Source organism: Oncorhynchus mykiss, chromosome Y (assembly GCF_013265735.2).
Source record: "Oncorhynchus mykiss isolate Arlee chromosome Y, USDA_OmykA_1.1, whole genome shotgun sequence".
NCBI classification, from domain to species: Eukaryota; Metazoa; Chordata; class Actinopteri; order Salmoniformes; family Salmonidae; genus Oncorhynchus; species Oncorhynchus mykiss.
The window spans coordinates 1,371,574-1,387,392 of NC_048593.1; the positions used below are offsets into that span (position 1 = coordinate 1,371,574).

Here is a 15,819-nt window from a genome sequence, read left to right on the forward strand (position 1 = left end):
AACGTCGTGTCTGATGTCGTCAGAATTTTCTTTGAGGAAATCCATTAAATACTGTTGTTGAATTGATCAGCACTTTTCTGTATTTTAAGGCCGATGTCAAGAGCTCCTATAGAGTCACTGATGAGCTGTGATTGAGGAGCAGCTAACTAAAGCTTTAAAACAGAAAAAAGAAGAGTCGTCTCGTTACCAGTCTTGTGTGCATGTGTGTGTTTATGGATGGCTCAGTGAAACTCATATATCATCCTCCCGGGGATCCGAGCTCTCACTCACTCCCCCACCTCCCCATCACCTCCCTACAGGTAGAGTATGCTGTGACCAGGAGTCCACCCCCTTCTCATGGATCTAAGAATAAAAACCCTGATAATTCCAAGTCCAGTCATAACACACGTGTGTGCGTGCGTGTAGGCACAGGGATGCTTCTTCCCTGCAGAAAGAATGCACATTCCATCCACACGAGTTTGTCTACAGAGTTAGAGAAGTGTGTCATACTTAATTAAATAAGGCACAAGAGGCAGTGCTGTGTCATGAATACAGTTGCAGGTAAATGGCGTTGTTTGGCCCTACACAATAACCGTCATCATGGTAGCATTCACATTAATGTAGAAGTGTTTAGAAACATATTCTATTTTTATTTACAATAAAAGTGACACCAAAATGACAGTACATTATTTACTGTTAATTTCTATTGGGCACAAAATAATCTGAAACGCAATGTGAAATGCTGTAATTTCTAAACGGTTCACCCAATATGGATGAAAATACCCTCAAATTAAAGTTGACAGTCTGAACTTCAACCTCAAAGTCAACTCAAATCCATGTTATATTTCAAATCCAAAGTGCTGAACTACAGAGCCAAAACAACAAAAAATGTGTCACTTTTCAAATACTTTTGGAGCTCACTGTGGAAAGGGAAATGGGATACCTAGTCAGTTGCACAAATGAATGCAATTCTTACAAAATGTGTCTACCGCATTTAACCCAACCACTCTGGATCAGAGAGCTGCAGAGGGCTGCCTTAATCTGTAGATCCACTCTCCCTTATTAGTCTCATGGGCCTCCCTCCCCCAGCCAGTCAGCCGGTCAGTCTTTGCTACTGAGCATGCTCAGATGGACAGGGAATTAGTAGTCCAGTGGCCAGCCAGAAGGATCTACAGAGCTCTGACCCCATTGGTCAATTTGGCCAGATGGGTGTGGGGAGGGGAGAGGAGAGGAGGGCTGGTCAGATGGAGAATCTCAATTGCATTCTATCCGCGTCCTCTCTCGTTGCTTCCTTCTCAAAACTCATTGGAGGAGAAGGTCGGAGGGGAGGGATCTTTGGCTTTCTCATGTAATGGGATTTGAGAAGGAGGCGAGGAGAGGACACGAGGAGTATGCTATTGAGATTCTCCCAGAGAGACCAAATCATTGGGCCCACTTGACCCCTCCCCTTCCTAAATCTGCCTTTGCAGATAGAGGGCTTGGCAGGTCAAGCGGCATTCCCTATCTGCTAACTAAGAAACACAGACACTTGCTGCGCAAGCATACAAACAGTCTATCCTCCTATGCTCTAGTAAAAGTCCAGTAGGACTCAACTTTGCATAAACATTACCATTTATTAAACCCAGAGAAATCCAAACCTAATAACAATGTAGTCTGTAGGATAACACATGTTGGTTTTTTTTACATCCTGTCACTCATCTGGGTGTTATTAGGTGTTCTGGGAACGTTATCTCGATCCCTCCCTGAATCACATTACCATTGTTAGCGTTGCACAAATGGCTGTCTAGCACTGCAGTAACAAATGCCAGGCACACCAAAACTGGCAGGCGGCATTAAAAGTCATTGTGATCATTTATCCTGCCTACATTAACCCAAACAAGTGACAAATTGTCTCATTTTACGCACATGTGTTTGCGTGACAGGAAAGAGTAGAAATACAAGGGACGTAGGAGTATATGTGTTGTGTGTGTGGTGTGTTTGTGTGTGTGTGTGTGCATCTGCTTGCATCCATCTGCGTGTGTGCTTGTATATTCGTACATACAGTACATATGTGCACCTAGTTAAGCTGCAGCTGGCCCAGAACATCTTGCTCTTCATTGCAAATCGGAGGGCCTGTTGTCTGGACCTCTGGCAGTCTCTATGGGTGTGCCACAGGGTTAAATTCTCGGGTCGACTCTCTTCTCTGTATACATCAATGATGTCGCTCTTGCTGCTGGTGATTCCTTGATCCACCTCTAAACAGACGACACCATTCTGTATACATCTGGCCCTTCTTTGGACACTGTGTTAACTAACCTCCAGACGAGCTTCAATGCCATGCAACTCTCCTTCCGTGGCCTCCAACTGCTCTTAAATGCAAGTAAAACTAAATGCATGCTCATTAACCGGTCGCTGCCCGCACCTGCCCGCCCATCCAGCATCACTACTCTGGACGGTTCTGACTTAGAATATGTGGACAACTACAAATACCTAGGTGTTTGTTAGACAGCGAACTCTCCTTCCAGACTCACATTAAGCATCTCCAATCCAATATTAAATCTAGAATCGGCTTCCTATTTCGCAAAACAAAGCACCCTTCACTCATGCTGCCAAACATACCCTCGTAAAACTGGCCATCCTACCGATCCTCGACTTCGGCGATGTCATTTACAAAATAGCCTCCAACACTCTACTGAACAAATTGGATGCAGTCTATCACAGTGCCATCCGTTTTGTCACCAAAGCCCCATATACTACCCACCACTGCGACCTGTACGCTCTCGTTGGCTGGCCCTCGCTTGATACTCGTCGCCAAACACACTGGCTCCAGGTCATCTACAAGTCTCTGCTAGTTAAAGCCCCCTGCCTTATCTCAGCTCACTGGTCACCATAGCAGCACCCACCCGTAGCACATGCTCCAGCAGGCGCGTGCTGTACAAATTTGATTTGATTTGATTTGAGCTGTCAGACCAGCTCAAAGATCACTGCACCTGTACATAGCCCATCTGTAAATATCCCATCCAACTACCTCATCCTCATACTGTAATTATTTATTGATCTTGCTCCTTTGCACCCCAGTATCTCTACTTGCACATTCATCTTCTGCACATCTACCATTCCAGTGTTTAATTATTATATTGTAATTACTTCGCCATCATGGCCTATTTATTGCCTTACCTCCCTTATCTTACTTCATTTGCACACACTGTATGTAGACTTTTTTCTATTGTGTTATTGACTGTATGTTTGTTTATTCCATGTCTAACTCTGTTGTTGTTTGTGTCGTACTGCTTTGCTTTATCTTGGCCAGGTCGCAGTTATAAATGAGAACTTGTTCTCAACTAGCCTACCTGGTTAAATAAAGGTGAAATAAATTTAAAATTATCAGAGGGCTGATATTAATAGTATGCATTCCCGTCTATCTTAGCTAAGAGTTGAGGAAAGACTGACTGCGTCACTTCTTATTTTTATAAGAAACGTTAATGTGTTGGAATTTCCATATTGTTTGCATAATCAACTTACACACAGCACTGACACACACACTTACTCCACCAGACATGCCACCAGGGGTATTTTCACAGTCCCCAGGTCCAGAACAAATTCAAGGAAACGTACAGTATTATACGCCATTCCATCTCATATAGAGCAAGTGAATAGCAAACCTAGTTTATGTACTGACATGTATGTGTTACTGATAGATGTGCACACACACACACTACATGTTGATGTTTTTAAATGGTTGTTGCCATTGGCGTCAGCTAATGTGGATCCTAATAAATCAAATCAAATAACAGTGTGTCATTGGATGTACTAACTCAGCACTCAAGGGGCTTTCATTTTTGAGCTCTCCCCGTAGATTTTGCAGAGACATAATGAGTGACAGAATGAGTGACAGAACACAGAGCCAATCACGGTGCAACTAGAGAACGTTACCAAACCCTACGCTCTGTATTTTCCACTGGCTGCCCCACCAGCACAGAAAGCACTGAGCTAGGCTGAAACACCTGCATTTTGGAGCTGCCTTACTCAAAGAAAAAAATAGACTATATTTGTATGCAGCACATATAGCTTAACACATATTAATGCCAAAATAACAGGCAAAACAGGCAACAAAAACCATTTATATTTTTTGCATTTATTTCTTTAGCTAAACAGGTGGGGCTCTGCCCTGTTTGATGGGTCACCAATTACCTATAGTCATCCACAGACTATTCACTCTTAGAAAAAAGGTTCCAAAAGGGTTATTTGTGGAGGGGCCTACCAAGAACCGTTTTAATCTGAACAACTGCTTTTGGAAGACAAAGGTTATTTTAAAGGCAAAGGGTTCAATCGAGAACCTTCAACATCCTAAGATCCGTTTTTTGGAAGAAGTATTATTTGATGATTCCTTAGAAGGCAAGAAGGGTTCTTTGAAGGCGAAAAGGGTTCTACATAGAAACATATATAATATTTCCCGGCATGCTCTATTGCAGGGCGATTTTCTAAATGGTTCCTTTTAATATCTGTGTTTTTGCATGTACACTGAATGATTGATACGTTTTATGCTACACAAAGATACATAGCATACATTTTTCTAAACTAATCCAATCTGTTAGAAGTTTGACTCAATGCACCCGTTACTGAGATAGTTGTTCCAGTTTAGATTATTGAGGTAGTCGGTATTCAATCTTCCCTACCCTGGCAGTCATTCTGAATGCAGGTTGCGGGTGAATACAAATTCCAACTGTTGGATATCCTAAGTCTGGCTTGATTCCTATAGGAATTACAAATCACTTTGCAAGCCAGCATGATGTGACTTGCAGGCCTGATGTGGCATGTAAAACCAAGAGTTTCCCAACACCACTGTGTTATGGTAAAACTAGGCCATCAAAGTAAGGCCTTGTGATATATGTAATGTAATGTATTGTCATGAAGTTCCATTTTAATGATAACATTTGCCTAGATCAGGTTTTCTTAAACTATAGTTTGGGACCCAAATTGGGCCCTGGGCATCTATTTCTTCTTAATTTGGGTTGTTTGAGGACAGTCTCATTTGGGTCTCGAGCTGAAAAAGCTTAAAACGGCAGCCATCTCCTCCGGCTCCATTATTATAATGTATCTAATTCTGACCTAGATAGTAATTTGGTGAAATCCACAGGCCTTTAAAAGGAAAGAAGTGAACAACCATGTCTGTGGTCACTAATACTGCTTTCACACAGTATTTAGCCTTCAGAAAAATTGGGGCAATGTTTACATGACCCCCCCCCCTTACAAACAGGCCCCTTTTATACCTCCCGTGTACATGCCAGCATACAGGGGACAAGTGTTAGTAGTGGTGTGCAGATGTATGCAGGTGGTTGTCTATTTTCATAAATCTATTGAGAATATACACAATCAAAAATAAATACATTATTAATTCATTTAGGCAGGTCCTAAAAAACGTTTTAAGACTAATCAAATGTATTTTAAAATGTTTAATTAGGCCTATGTTGCGAGTCTGTGCAGCCATGGCTTCCACAACGTCTGTGTACGCTATCCCTGATGCACTGAAAATGAAGTATGAACAATGAAGTAAGCTTCATGCGACATCTTTTTGAGAGCGAACCCATTACACATTTTTGTGCGCCATCCAAATGAAATCAATAGTTTGTTATTTTGTTAATTAAACTGACAAGACACCCAATCACAGTCAAAACACATATATTTTATAGTAAGAATAAAATACAACAAATATTTTCCCCAGACAACTTGTGTCATGGGAACGTCTGGAACAGCTGTCATATAAAACAGTTATATTTTGAAACAGAGCCCAAGACCATGCTTTTTTAAAATCCACATTTCATCTCTTTCCTAGGCCACATTATTACATGCTAAATGTTTCTGATAAGTTATAGATGAGCAACTAATAGATAAGCTACAACCTCCACTTATTTGCCCAGCCAGAAACCAATTAGCCAAATATCCTATACAGTCAGTGTTCCAGTGAAACAAGTCCGTGTAGTCACAGGCTTTTGGTTGGCCTCGGCTACTAAGTGACAGATGATCATAGGCAGCACTCACCTCAACTTAGTCAACATTTTCCCGGTGTAATTGTAGCCTAACCAATATCCAAACGGAGATTCAGGGAAAACTAAAATCAGACATTTATTGATTTACCAAGACGAGTCCCCATGCTTGTCTCTTAGCAGCTTGATGGCGTCAAAACGGTGCTGAAATGATCATCTAGTTCAGGGTTTCCCAAACTCGGTCTTGTGGCCCCCCCTGGGTGCACGTTTAGTTTTTTTTCCCTATCACTACACAGCTGATTCAAATAATCCAAGCTTGATGATGAGTCGGCTATGTGAAAACAAAACGTGCACCCAGGAAGGGCCCTAAGACCGCGTTTGGGAGATCGAGTTGACCACACGCGGGTAGGCAATTACTTCAAATGTATTACAAGGATTGGTTGACTTTGCAAGTTTCAGTGTGCAACAATTTGATACTGTACATGACTTCAATTGCATTAGCCTATATTTTCATCATTCGGTGATATTTATTCCCACAGTAGCCTAATTCTTTATGTATCCATCCAGTTGTGGTTCGGAAGACGTTGCATGCTTAGTGGTGGGCTATGCGAAAAGATGGGCGAAGGGACATGCCTTGCAAAGTTTAGAACTGGTAGGAAGATGGTTAACAGGCGAAGCCTTAGCCACCATCAAGAGTTTAATTGAGAGTGTAATCCGCCTTCAGCGTTTGCAGCATTGTATGCAGAACTTTATTGAAATGATTACTAGGCCGTTTGGAGGAAATTCAAGTTTTGGCAATACCTTTCAGATATAAAGAAAAGGTGATAAACTGGTGGGGAAATGCCTTAGTATGAAAGGGATATTACAAAAACAGTGGGGTGGTAACTCTACAATTCACTCCAAAAGAAAAGTTACCTTGGAAAGTATGAAAATTAGGCTTTACACCATACAGTGTTAAAACAACACCAAAAATGACTGACTGTAATAGTGTTTTTGTTTAACACTAATAGGAGTTAACTCTAGATCAACACTAGTGTTGACAATAAATAACTCTGTGAGTGTTAATTAGCCTATAGTGTTACATTTTAGTAACACTGGCAAGTGGAATGCAGTGTTAATATTTTACATTAACACTCAAAATGTAATACTATAATCAGAGTGCTTTTTACACTCTGTAGAGTGGGACCATATGTACTCTGAGATAGTGTTAACATGAACTCTTTAAGTGTTGATTTAACACTGCAAATTATTTTGTGATATAGCCAACCATGGACTATTGAGCTATACTGTATGTATTTAGCTTGATATTTAGAAAGCCAACATCCAGCTTGTTATTAATGCTTTAACACAAAGAGCTAGTGGCCTTTGTAGTACACTAGTGCAGGGGTTCCCAAACTGGGGTCCGCGGAGGTACTGTGGCAATATTCAATATTGCTAGCAACAACAGATTAAATGAATTTGGCCAAGGGGTCCGTGGAACAAGTTTAGAGGGTGCAATACAATAATATGTAATACTATTAATCTACAATATAGGCTACCTTAGATGCACAGCAGGGCCTGGGAGGCTCACAGGGATCCATGGTACTCGGTAAACATTTACAATATAATTTAAACTTGAAAACTACAATGTGTAGAATTGACAATGTGTAGACTTGCAGGAATGTGCATTTAAACTGCAATTTTTTTATCTCTGGAAAATGGTGTAGAATTGCAGGAAATGACCGTGAAAAAAGCAATAGAAATGATCCCTGATGCTAAGAGGGGGGCCTTTAAAATGTTAGTTCCCAGGGCCCCAGACCCAGGGCCCAAGACTTGGTTAGTCTGGCCATGCGCTGCACCAGTCATAGTAAAACGCCTTGTATGTTATTTTTATCACACTGTAAAGTCAGAGTTGTGTTCTGATTTTGAGGGCGTCCCTAATAAATTTGCTATCACAGAAGTGCCCAAAAAGTTTGGCAACCCCTGTATATTAGCTAATAGGGCTAGCATATAGTACACCAGCTCTAGTATAAATCTTTGCTTCTATACTGTATATCTAATGTGTATGTATGACATCAGTATTTACATGTTGTGTAGATTAACCTCTTAAACTGATGTATATCATTTGCATTTATCCATATATCTAATGTACCACAAAAGGTTGCAAGTTCATATCCCCGAGCTGACAAGGTACAAATCTGTCGTTCTGCACCAGAACAGGCAGTTAACCCACTGTTCCTAGGCCATCATTGAAAATAAGAATTTGTTCTTAACTGACTTGCCTGGTTAAATAAAGGTTAAATAAAATACTGTAAGCCTGAAGTGGACCATTAGTATTGCAATCGGTGTTCTCTTACCACAAGCATCTTCTGCAGTAAACTAAATAGAACTTGTCTTTGCAGTAATGCCCCCCCCCCCCCCCCCCCCCATAGGTGGGAAAGGTACAGCTTTTGAGTTTAGTCAATCTCAGCTGTGTGAAATCACACTTCCATCATGTCTTCACTTCTGTGCGTGTGCCTGCAAGTGTTTCGCGAGTGTGTGCTTGTGCATGCTGACACTTTTGTGCATGTGCTTATATGCACATTTTGCAAGTCTGTCTATGTGTGTTTGTGTGTGCGCGTACGTGCGTGGGTCAGAGAAAAGAAAAGCTTGGCTTTCTTTGGATAACCAATCTGAGACAACATTCCCTATGCCTAATGCCTTACACCACTCATTTCTCATCCCTTTCACATTCTCTCTCTTTCCTCAAGAGCCCATCCTTTCAACCGAGGCCCCAACCGACACCACCACCACTCCCCCAACAGAGCCCCCTGTTACGGACCCTGAGCCTCCCCTCATTTACACCATCACCCCCACCGATTCCCCTCCACCACCTCCACTTATAGAGGAAAAACGTACAACTTCCATCTACATTACCACAGAGGCCACGCCCCCTACAACCACCCCTCAGTCTATCACAGAAGAGTCCACATCCCCTCCACCGATCATGGAGGAGCTCACGTCACTGTTCCTGACCGAGAGCACTGCCCCTGTTACAACACCGCCCCCAACGGAGCTGCCTAAGCCAATGGTTGTAGAGAGTGAAGAAGGTAAGCCAGACCCATAGAGTAGTAGTTTAGAGTAGATGTAGAGTAGAGCTATAGCCTCTAAACTGAAAAGCATTCTGATTTATTTGAAGGATTCCTGTGGTGTGGCGTCATAGAACTATAATCTATTTTCTCTCTGACTGGCTTCCCTCAGAGGTAAGGCCTGGAACAAAAAGGGCCAAAGAGTGTCCCCTTACATTACACAATAATCATATTCGATGTCAGAGCTGCTCATTCAATTTAGATAATGATACTGAAACCCAGTTAATGTATGTGTGTGTGTGTGTGTGTGTGTGTGTGTGTGTGTGTGTGTGTGTGTGTGTGTGTGTGTGTGTGTGTGTGTGTGTGTGTGTGTGTGTGTGAGAGAGAGAGAGAGTCTAAGTGTGTGAGAGAGTCTAAGTGTGTGTGAGAGTCTAAGTGTGTGTGAGTGTGAGTCTAAGTGTGTGCGTGTGTGAGTCTAAGTGTGTGTGAGTGTGTGAGTGAGAGAGACAGAGAGAGAGAGAGAGAGAGAGAGAGAGAGTGATAGTGAGAGAATGTAGAAGGGGGGGGAGAAAAAGCTAGAGTGAGAGAAAGGGAGAGAGGGTGGGATAAAGTCCTGCTTCACTGTCAGTGTGAAATCAATGTGATTTCAACACGTTTCCGAGACACTGGGTTCCTGTCAAGCTACTGGCAGAGGAATAGCAGGGAGGGAGTGAGAGAGAGTGAGAGTGAGAGAGAGGTACTGTAGAGAGGGGCGGCCAAAACAAAACCCATCCATTTGCATCATCACTCCCAGAGAATGGTTTTACACAACTCATAAAGAGGCCTTGAACCACTCTTGATCAAACTTGCTGTCAACACACAATTTCAAAGGTCTATACTCTATTCACAATTTGCTCCATATTCGACAATGCATAAATTCACCTCCTTCACAATTTACAATTCCATGTAGGCTACCTCCACATCTACGGCATTCATATTAGGAAGATGTCAAATTTCAGGTAAAACTCTGTCACGACTTCCTAATATGGATGCAGTATTTCACTTTATGTCAAGGAATTTTGGTGGCTGGAATGACATGCTGCCAGGCACTGTGAACATGATTCTGTAGGGAGGCAGTCTGCCTGCTGGTTGAGAATTGGTGTGGGGAGTCAGGGAGCTCTAGAGGGCAAACAGTGTTGCTGTGTTGACTCTCGATCAAACTGCTGGCAGTGACCAGAGCAGATGATCTGAGAGCTCCATCACTGTCCTGCTCCGCTAAGCTGCCCTCTACACACACACACACACACACACACACAAATCCAACCCCATCTCCCTGGGTGTGTGTGTGCGAACGTGCCATTCAGACAGTGCGGGTTGAGCTGACGAGCCGATTGAGATTAATGCCGGTATGGCTGTGAAGCGCTCTCTCCCCCAAAGCAGCGTGGGTAACTGAGATTAAATGCATTTATGCTCTCTGTTTTGCTAGATCAGCCAGTGTAACTTCAGTGTCCCTGAGAGATCAGCCCCCATAGGGAGGTGTGTGTGTGTGTGTGTGTGTGTGTGTGTGTGTGTGTGTGTGTGTGTGTGTGTGTGTGTGTGTGTGCGCGCGCGCCCTGGGACTGTCCTGTTGCAGAAGGCCACTTCACACCTATGTATTAGGGACCAGGTTGCCAGAGAACAGAGTCAGCTGGTCAGCAAACCAGTGGCCCAGCCTGGGGTTGGAGACCCCAGTCTGCCCTTGAACTCTTTAGTTGTTTCCAGGATGGCAGGTTGAAACAACCTCTATAAACTCCTGTCCTTCACCTCAACTCCCATCTGGACTTTTTCCACATGGACAATCCTGCCTCTGGGCTTCCTCTGGACATCCTTTAGTGCATCACTGAACATAAAATGATCACTTACACTATCAATTACACCTGTTTCCTTCTATTCTTGTTTCCAGTGTGCCTGTCTGTCCGGTGTGGCAATAAAGTGTGAGTTGTATCCCTGTCCCCTGCTGGTTATTCAGTCCTCTTACCGGGACTGTTGCACCTATAATCGAAACTGGCATCTTTCAGAGTCCACCACCATTTGGTGGCACTCTTTTTCAATGGGTGTGTGTTTGTCCCCACTGGGCAAAAACTGGTTGAATCAATGTTGTTTCCATGTCATTTCAACAAAAAAAATGTAGAAAACTGATTGGATTTGAAAAAAGTCATCAACGTTTTTTCAGCCAACTTTTAACCTAAATCCAATGATATGGTGAGATTTTTTGTTGATTTCACATTGAATTAACATTAGTTGACAACTCAACCAAATGTAAACCAAAATTAGACAATGATATGATGTCTGTACCCAGTGGGTCTTCTCTGTGGTATCCCTGTGTACATGCATACGTGTGTGTTGTGTTTACGCACGTGTGCATGCATGTATGAGGAGGTGTTAACCAATCGCTACCTATTCCGTATGGAGAATGGGAAGAGGGAAAATCACGAGACTCAAACATGAGGGGGGATGGGGGCGGGGTCACGTTGATGAGGTATAATGGCTGGGAGCCAGCTGTGTAAAGCGGGACGAGGGGGACAGGGTGCTCTGGGAACAGCTGCCAGTGTCCCCTCTCTCTGCGGCTCAGCAGCACGATCTATACTAGGATCAGTTGGCGTGGAAGGGTCACCGCCTGGGAGGAAAATCCTCAGGGAGCGTGTAAGCTAAATTATCCTCTAGGTAAGCTCCATAGAGATGAATAGCGGGCTCTTATGTGTCTCCGTCACAGAAAAGGCCATACCTATGAATAGATAGGCAATGGCTCTCTATGGCAGACTCTCATGTCACCTGGCTGTTGATAGAGACTACTTCTAGGGTACACCTGGAACCATACATAGAACAGATTGTATTTCTATGGCACCCATACACCCAGTAGTGCTGCGTAATCAATATGTGGTCATTGAATGGTCATTAGTCTGGTCATCTTAAAGGTCCCTAACAGTCAAAATCATGTTTTTCATCCAACTGGATGATATTTGGATGAAACTAGATCAAAGTACAGTATCTCAGCAATGTGAAATGTATCTATCTCCAAAGTATGTCAAACACTTTGATGCAGTAGGCTGGATGGAGGCAGGATTATTCAGGGCTTTTTGTGACGTCACAAAAAGCCTAATTTTAATACATAAGTACAGTCTTGTAACCAACATCGCAGAAGGCATCTTCGCAGAGGGGCGTGGTTTACATAGCTAGGTAGCTAGTCTACTGGTGCCAAAATTTGACTGCAGTGTGTCAGCAAATATAATAAGTTGTTTCCCCTATTCATCAAAGGCAAATATACTTGTGTCTGGTGTTAGCTAGTTATTGGCCAGCTAGGTCTTCAGCCAGTATTTGGGGGAATGGTTGTCCCAAACACTGACGCAGTTGTCATGTCATTACATTAAGAGACATGCCAAACAAGAAATTCATACAAACTTCTTGACATCATTGATATTCAAGATACACTATATATACAAAAGTATGTGGACACCTCTTCAATTTAGTGGATTCGGCTATTCAGCCACACCCATTGCTGACAGGTGTATAAAATCGAGCACACAGCAATGCAATCTCCATAGACAAATATTGGCGGTAGAATGGCCATACACTGAAGACTTCAGTGACTTTCAACGTGGCACCGTCATAGGATGCCAACTTTCCAAGAAGTCCGTTTTTGAAATTTTGTCAATTGTAAGTTATGGTGAAGTAGAAAAGTCTAGGAGCAGCACAAGTTCACAGAATGGGACCGCTGAATGCTGAACCGCTTAGCGCATAAAACTTGTCTGTCCTCGTTAGCAACACTGACTCCCGAGTTCCAAACTTCCTCTGGAAGCAATGTCATCACAAGAACTGTTCGTCGGGAGCTTCATGAAATGGGTTTCCACGGCCAAGCAGCCGCACACAAGCCTAAAATCACCATGTCCAATCCCAAGCGTCGACTGAAGTGGTGTGAAGCTTGCCGCCATTGGAGCAGTGGAACCGCGTTCACTGGAGTGATAAATCACGCTTCACCATCTGGTAGTCCGATGGAAAAATCTGGGTTTGTCAGATGCCAGGAGCACACTACCTGCCCGAATGCATAGTGCCAACAGTAAAGTTTGTTGGAAGAAGAATTAAGGTCTGTGGCTGTTTTTCGTGGTTCGGGCGAGGCCTCTTTGCTCCAGTGAAGGGAAATCAACGCTACAGCTTACAATGACATTCTAGATGATTCTGTGCTTCCAACTTTGTGGCTACAGTCGGTGTGGAAGAACTTGACTTGCTTGCACAGAGCCCTGACCTCAACCCAATCGAACACCTTTGGGATGAATTGGATCACAGACTGCGAGCCAGGCCTAATTGCCCAACATCAGTGCCTGACCTCACTAATGCTGTTGTGGCTGAATGGAAGCAAGTTCCCACAGTAATGTTCCAACATCTAGTGGAAAGCCTTCCCAGAAGAGAGGAAGCGGTTTTAGTAGCAAAGGGGGGACCAACTCCATATTATTGCCCATGATTTTGGAATGAGATGTTCGACCAGCAGATGTCCACATACTTTTGGTCGTGTAGTGTATATGAATATTGTCTGAGGGTCAACATATATATGTAATGTACCAAGACCTCACCCTGTTAAATTTAATCTAAAATTGTCCAAGATTAACCAGCTACCTAGCTATCTTAATAAACATTGCTGACAGTTCTATTTGGGCTAGCTAATTTATATAGACAAAAAAAAGAATATATATATATATATACAGTGCCTTGCGAAAGTATTCGGCCCCCTTGAACTTTGCGACCTTTTGTCACATTTCAGGCTTCAAACATAAAGATATAAAACTGTATTTTTTTGTGAAGAATCAACAACAAGTGGGACACAATCATGAAGTGGAACGACATTTATTGGATATTTAAAACTTTTTTAACAAATCAAAAACTGAAAAATTGGGCGTGCAAAATTATTCAGCCCCCTTAAGTTAATACTTTGTAGCGCCACCTTTTGCTGCGATTACAGCTGTAAGTCGCTTGGGGTATGTCTCTATCAGTTTTGCACATCGAGAGACTGAAATTCTTTCCCATTCCTCCTTGCAAAACAGCTCGAGCTCAGTGAGGTTGGATGGAGAGCATTTGTGAACAGCAGTTTTCAGTTCTTTCCACAGATTCTCGATTGGATTCAGGTCTGGACTTTGACTTGGCCATTCTAACACCTGGATATGTTTATTTTTGAACCATTCCATTGTAGATTTTGCTTTATGTTTTGGATCATTGTCTTGTTGGAAGACAAATCTCCGTCCCAGTCTCAGGTCTTTTGCAGACTCCATCAGGTTTTCTTCCAGAATGGTCCTGTATTTGGCTCCATTCATCTTCCCATCAATTTTAACCATCTCCCCTGTCCCTGCTGAAGAAAAGCAGGCCCAAACCATGATGCTGCCACCACCATGTTTGACAGTGGGGATGGTGTGTTCAGCTGTGTTGCTTTTACGCCAAACATAACGTTTTGCATTGTTGCCAAAAAGTTCAATTTTGGTTTCATCTGACCACATGTTTGGTGTGTCTCCCAGGTGGCTTGTGGCAAACTTTAAACGACACTTTTTATGGATATTTTTAAGAAATGGCTTTCTTCTTGCCACTCTTCCATAAAGGACAGATTTGTGCAATATACGACTGATTGTTGTCCTATGGACAGAGTCTCCCACCTCAGCTGTAGATCTCTGCAGTTCATCCAGAGTGATCATGGGCCTCTTGGCTGTATATACAGTGCGGAGAACAAGTATTTGATACACTGCCGATTTTGCAGGTTTCCCTACTTACAAAGCATGTAGAGGTCTGTAATTTTTATCATAGGTACACTTCAGCTGTGAGAGACGGAATCTAAAACAAAAATCCAGAAAATCACATTGTATTATTTTTAAGTAATTAATTTGCATTTTATTGCATGACATAAGTATTTGATACATCAGAAAAGCAGAACTTAATATTTGGTACAGAAACCTTTGTTTGCAATTACAGAGATCATAGTTTATGACCAGGTTTGCACACACTGCAGCAGGGATTTTGGCCCACTCCTCCATACAGACCATCTCCAGATCCTTCAGGTTTCGGGGCTGTCACTGGGCAGGACGACTGCACCGTATTGAGGGGAGGGGAGGGCCCGGGTGGGCATCTACCCTCGGTGGCTGCTCCGGTTCGGGACGTAGCCCCCGCTCCCTACGCTGATCCCTCCGCTTCTGTGGAACTGGACCGTTGATCGTCGCCGGAGACTCCGGACCTTGAATCGTTGCCGGAGGAACCGGACCGTGGATCATCGCCGGAGGCTCTGAACTGGGAACCACCGCTGGAGGCTCCGGACTGCAGCTCGTCGCTGAAGGCTCCGGACTCGGATCGTCGCTGGAGGCTCCGGACTGCGGATCGTTGCTGGAGGCTCCGGCCTGGGGGCCGTTGCTGGAGGCTCCGGACTGCGGAGCGTCGCTGGAGACACCGGACTGGGATCCGTTGCTGGAGACTCCGGACTGGAGACTGTCGCTGGAGGCTCCGGACTGGGGACCGTCGCTGGAGGGTCCGGACTGGGGACTGTCGCTGGAGGCTCCGGACTGGGGACCGTCGCTGGAGGGTCCGGACTGGGGACCGTCGCTGGAGGGTCCGGACTGGGGACCGTCGCTGGAGGCTCCGGACTGGGGACCGTCGCTGGAGGCTCCGTGCCCTGGATTTTCAATGCAGGCTCCGGGCCATGGATCATCACTGGAGGCTTCGTGCCATGGATTATCACTGGAGGCTCCGGGCCATGGATTATCACTTGGAGGCTTCGTGCCATGGATCATCACTACAGGCTCCGGGCCATGGATCATCACTGGAGGCTCCGGGCCATGGATTATCAC

The 15,819-nt window shown here is 43.9% G+C and overlaps 1 protein-coding gene across 1 annotated transcript in view; it reads left to right on the forward strand.

Annotated features, from left to right (window-relative positions):
* The window catches only part of LOC110509506 (netrin-G2), a 158,246-nt gene that overhangs the window by 100,078 nt on the left and 42,349 nt on the right, over positions 1 to 15,819 (forward strand). Inside the window, exons 7-8 of the mRNA XM_036967213.1 lie at positions 8,672 to 9,010; positions 10,911 to 10,941. Coding sequence (XP_036823108.1) covers positions 8,672 to 9,010; positions 10,911 to 10,941 — 370 coding nt within the window. The remainder of the gene's footprint in view (positions 1 to 8,671; positions 9,011 to 10,910; positions 10,942 to 15,819) is intronic.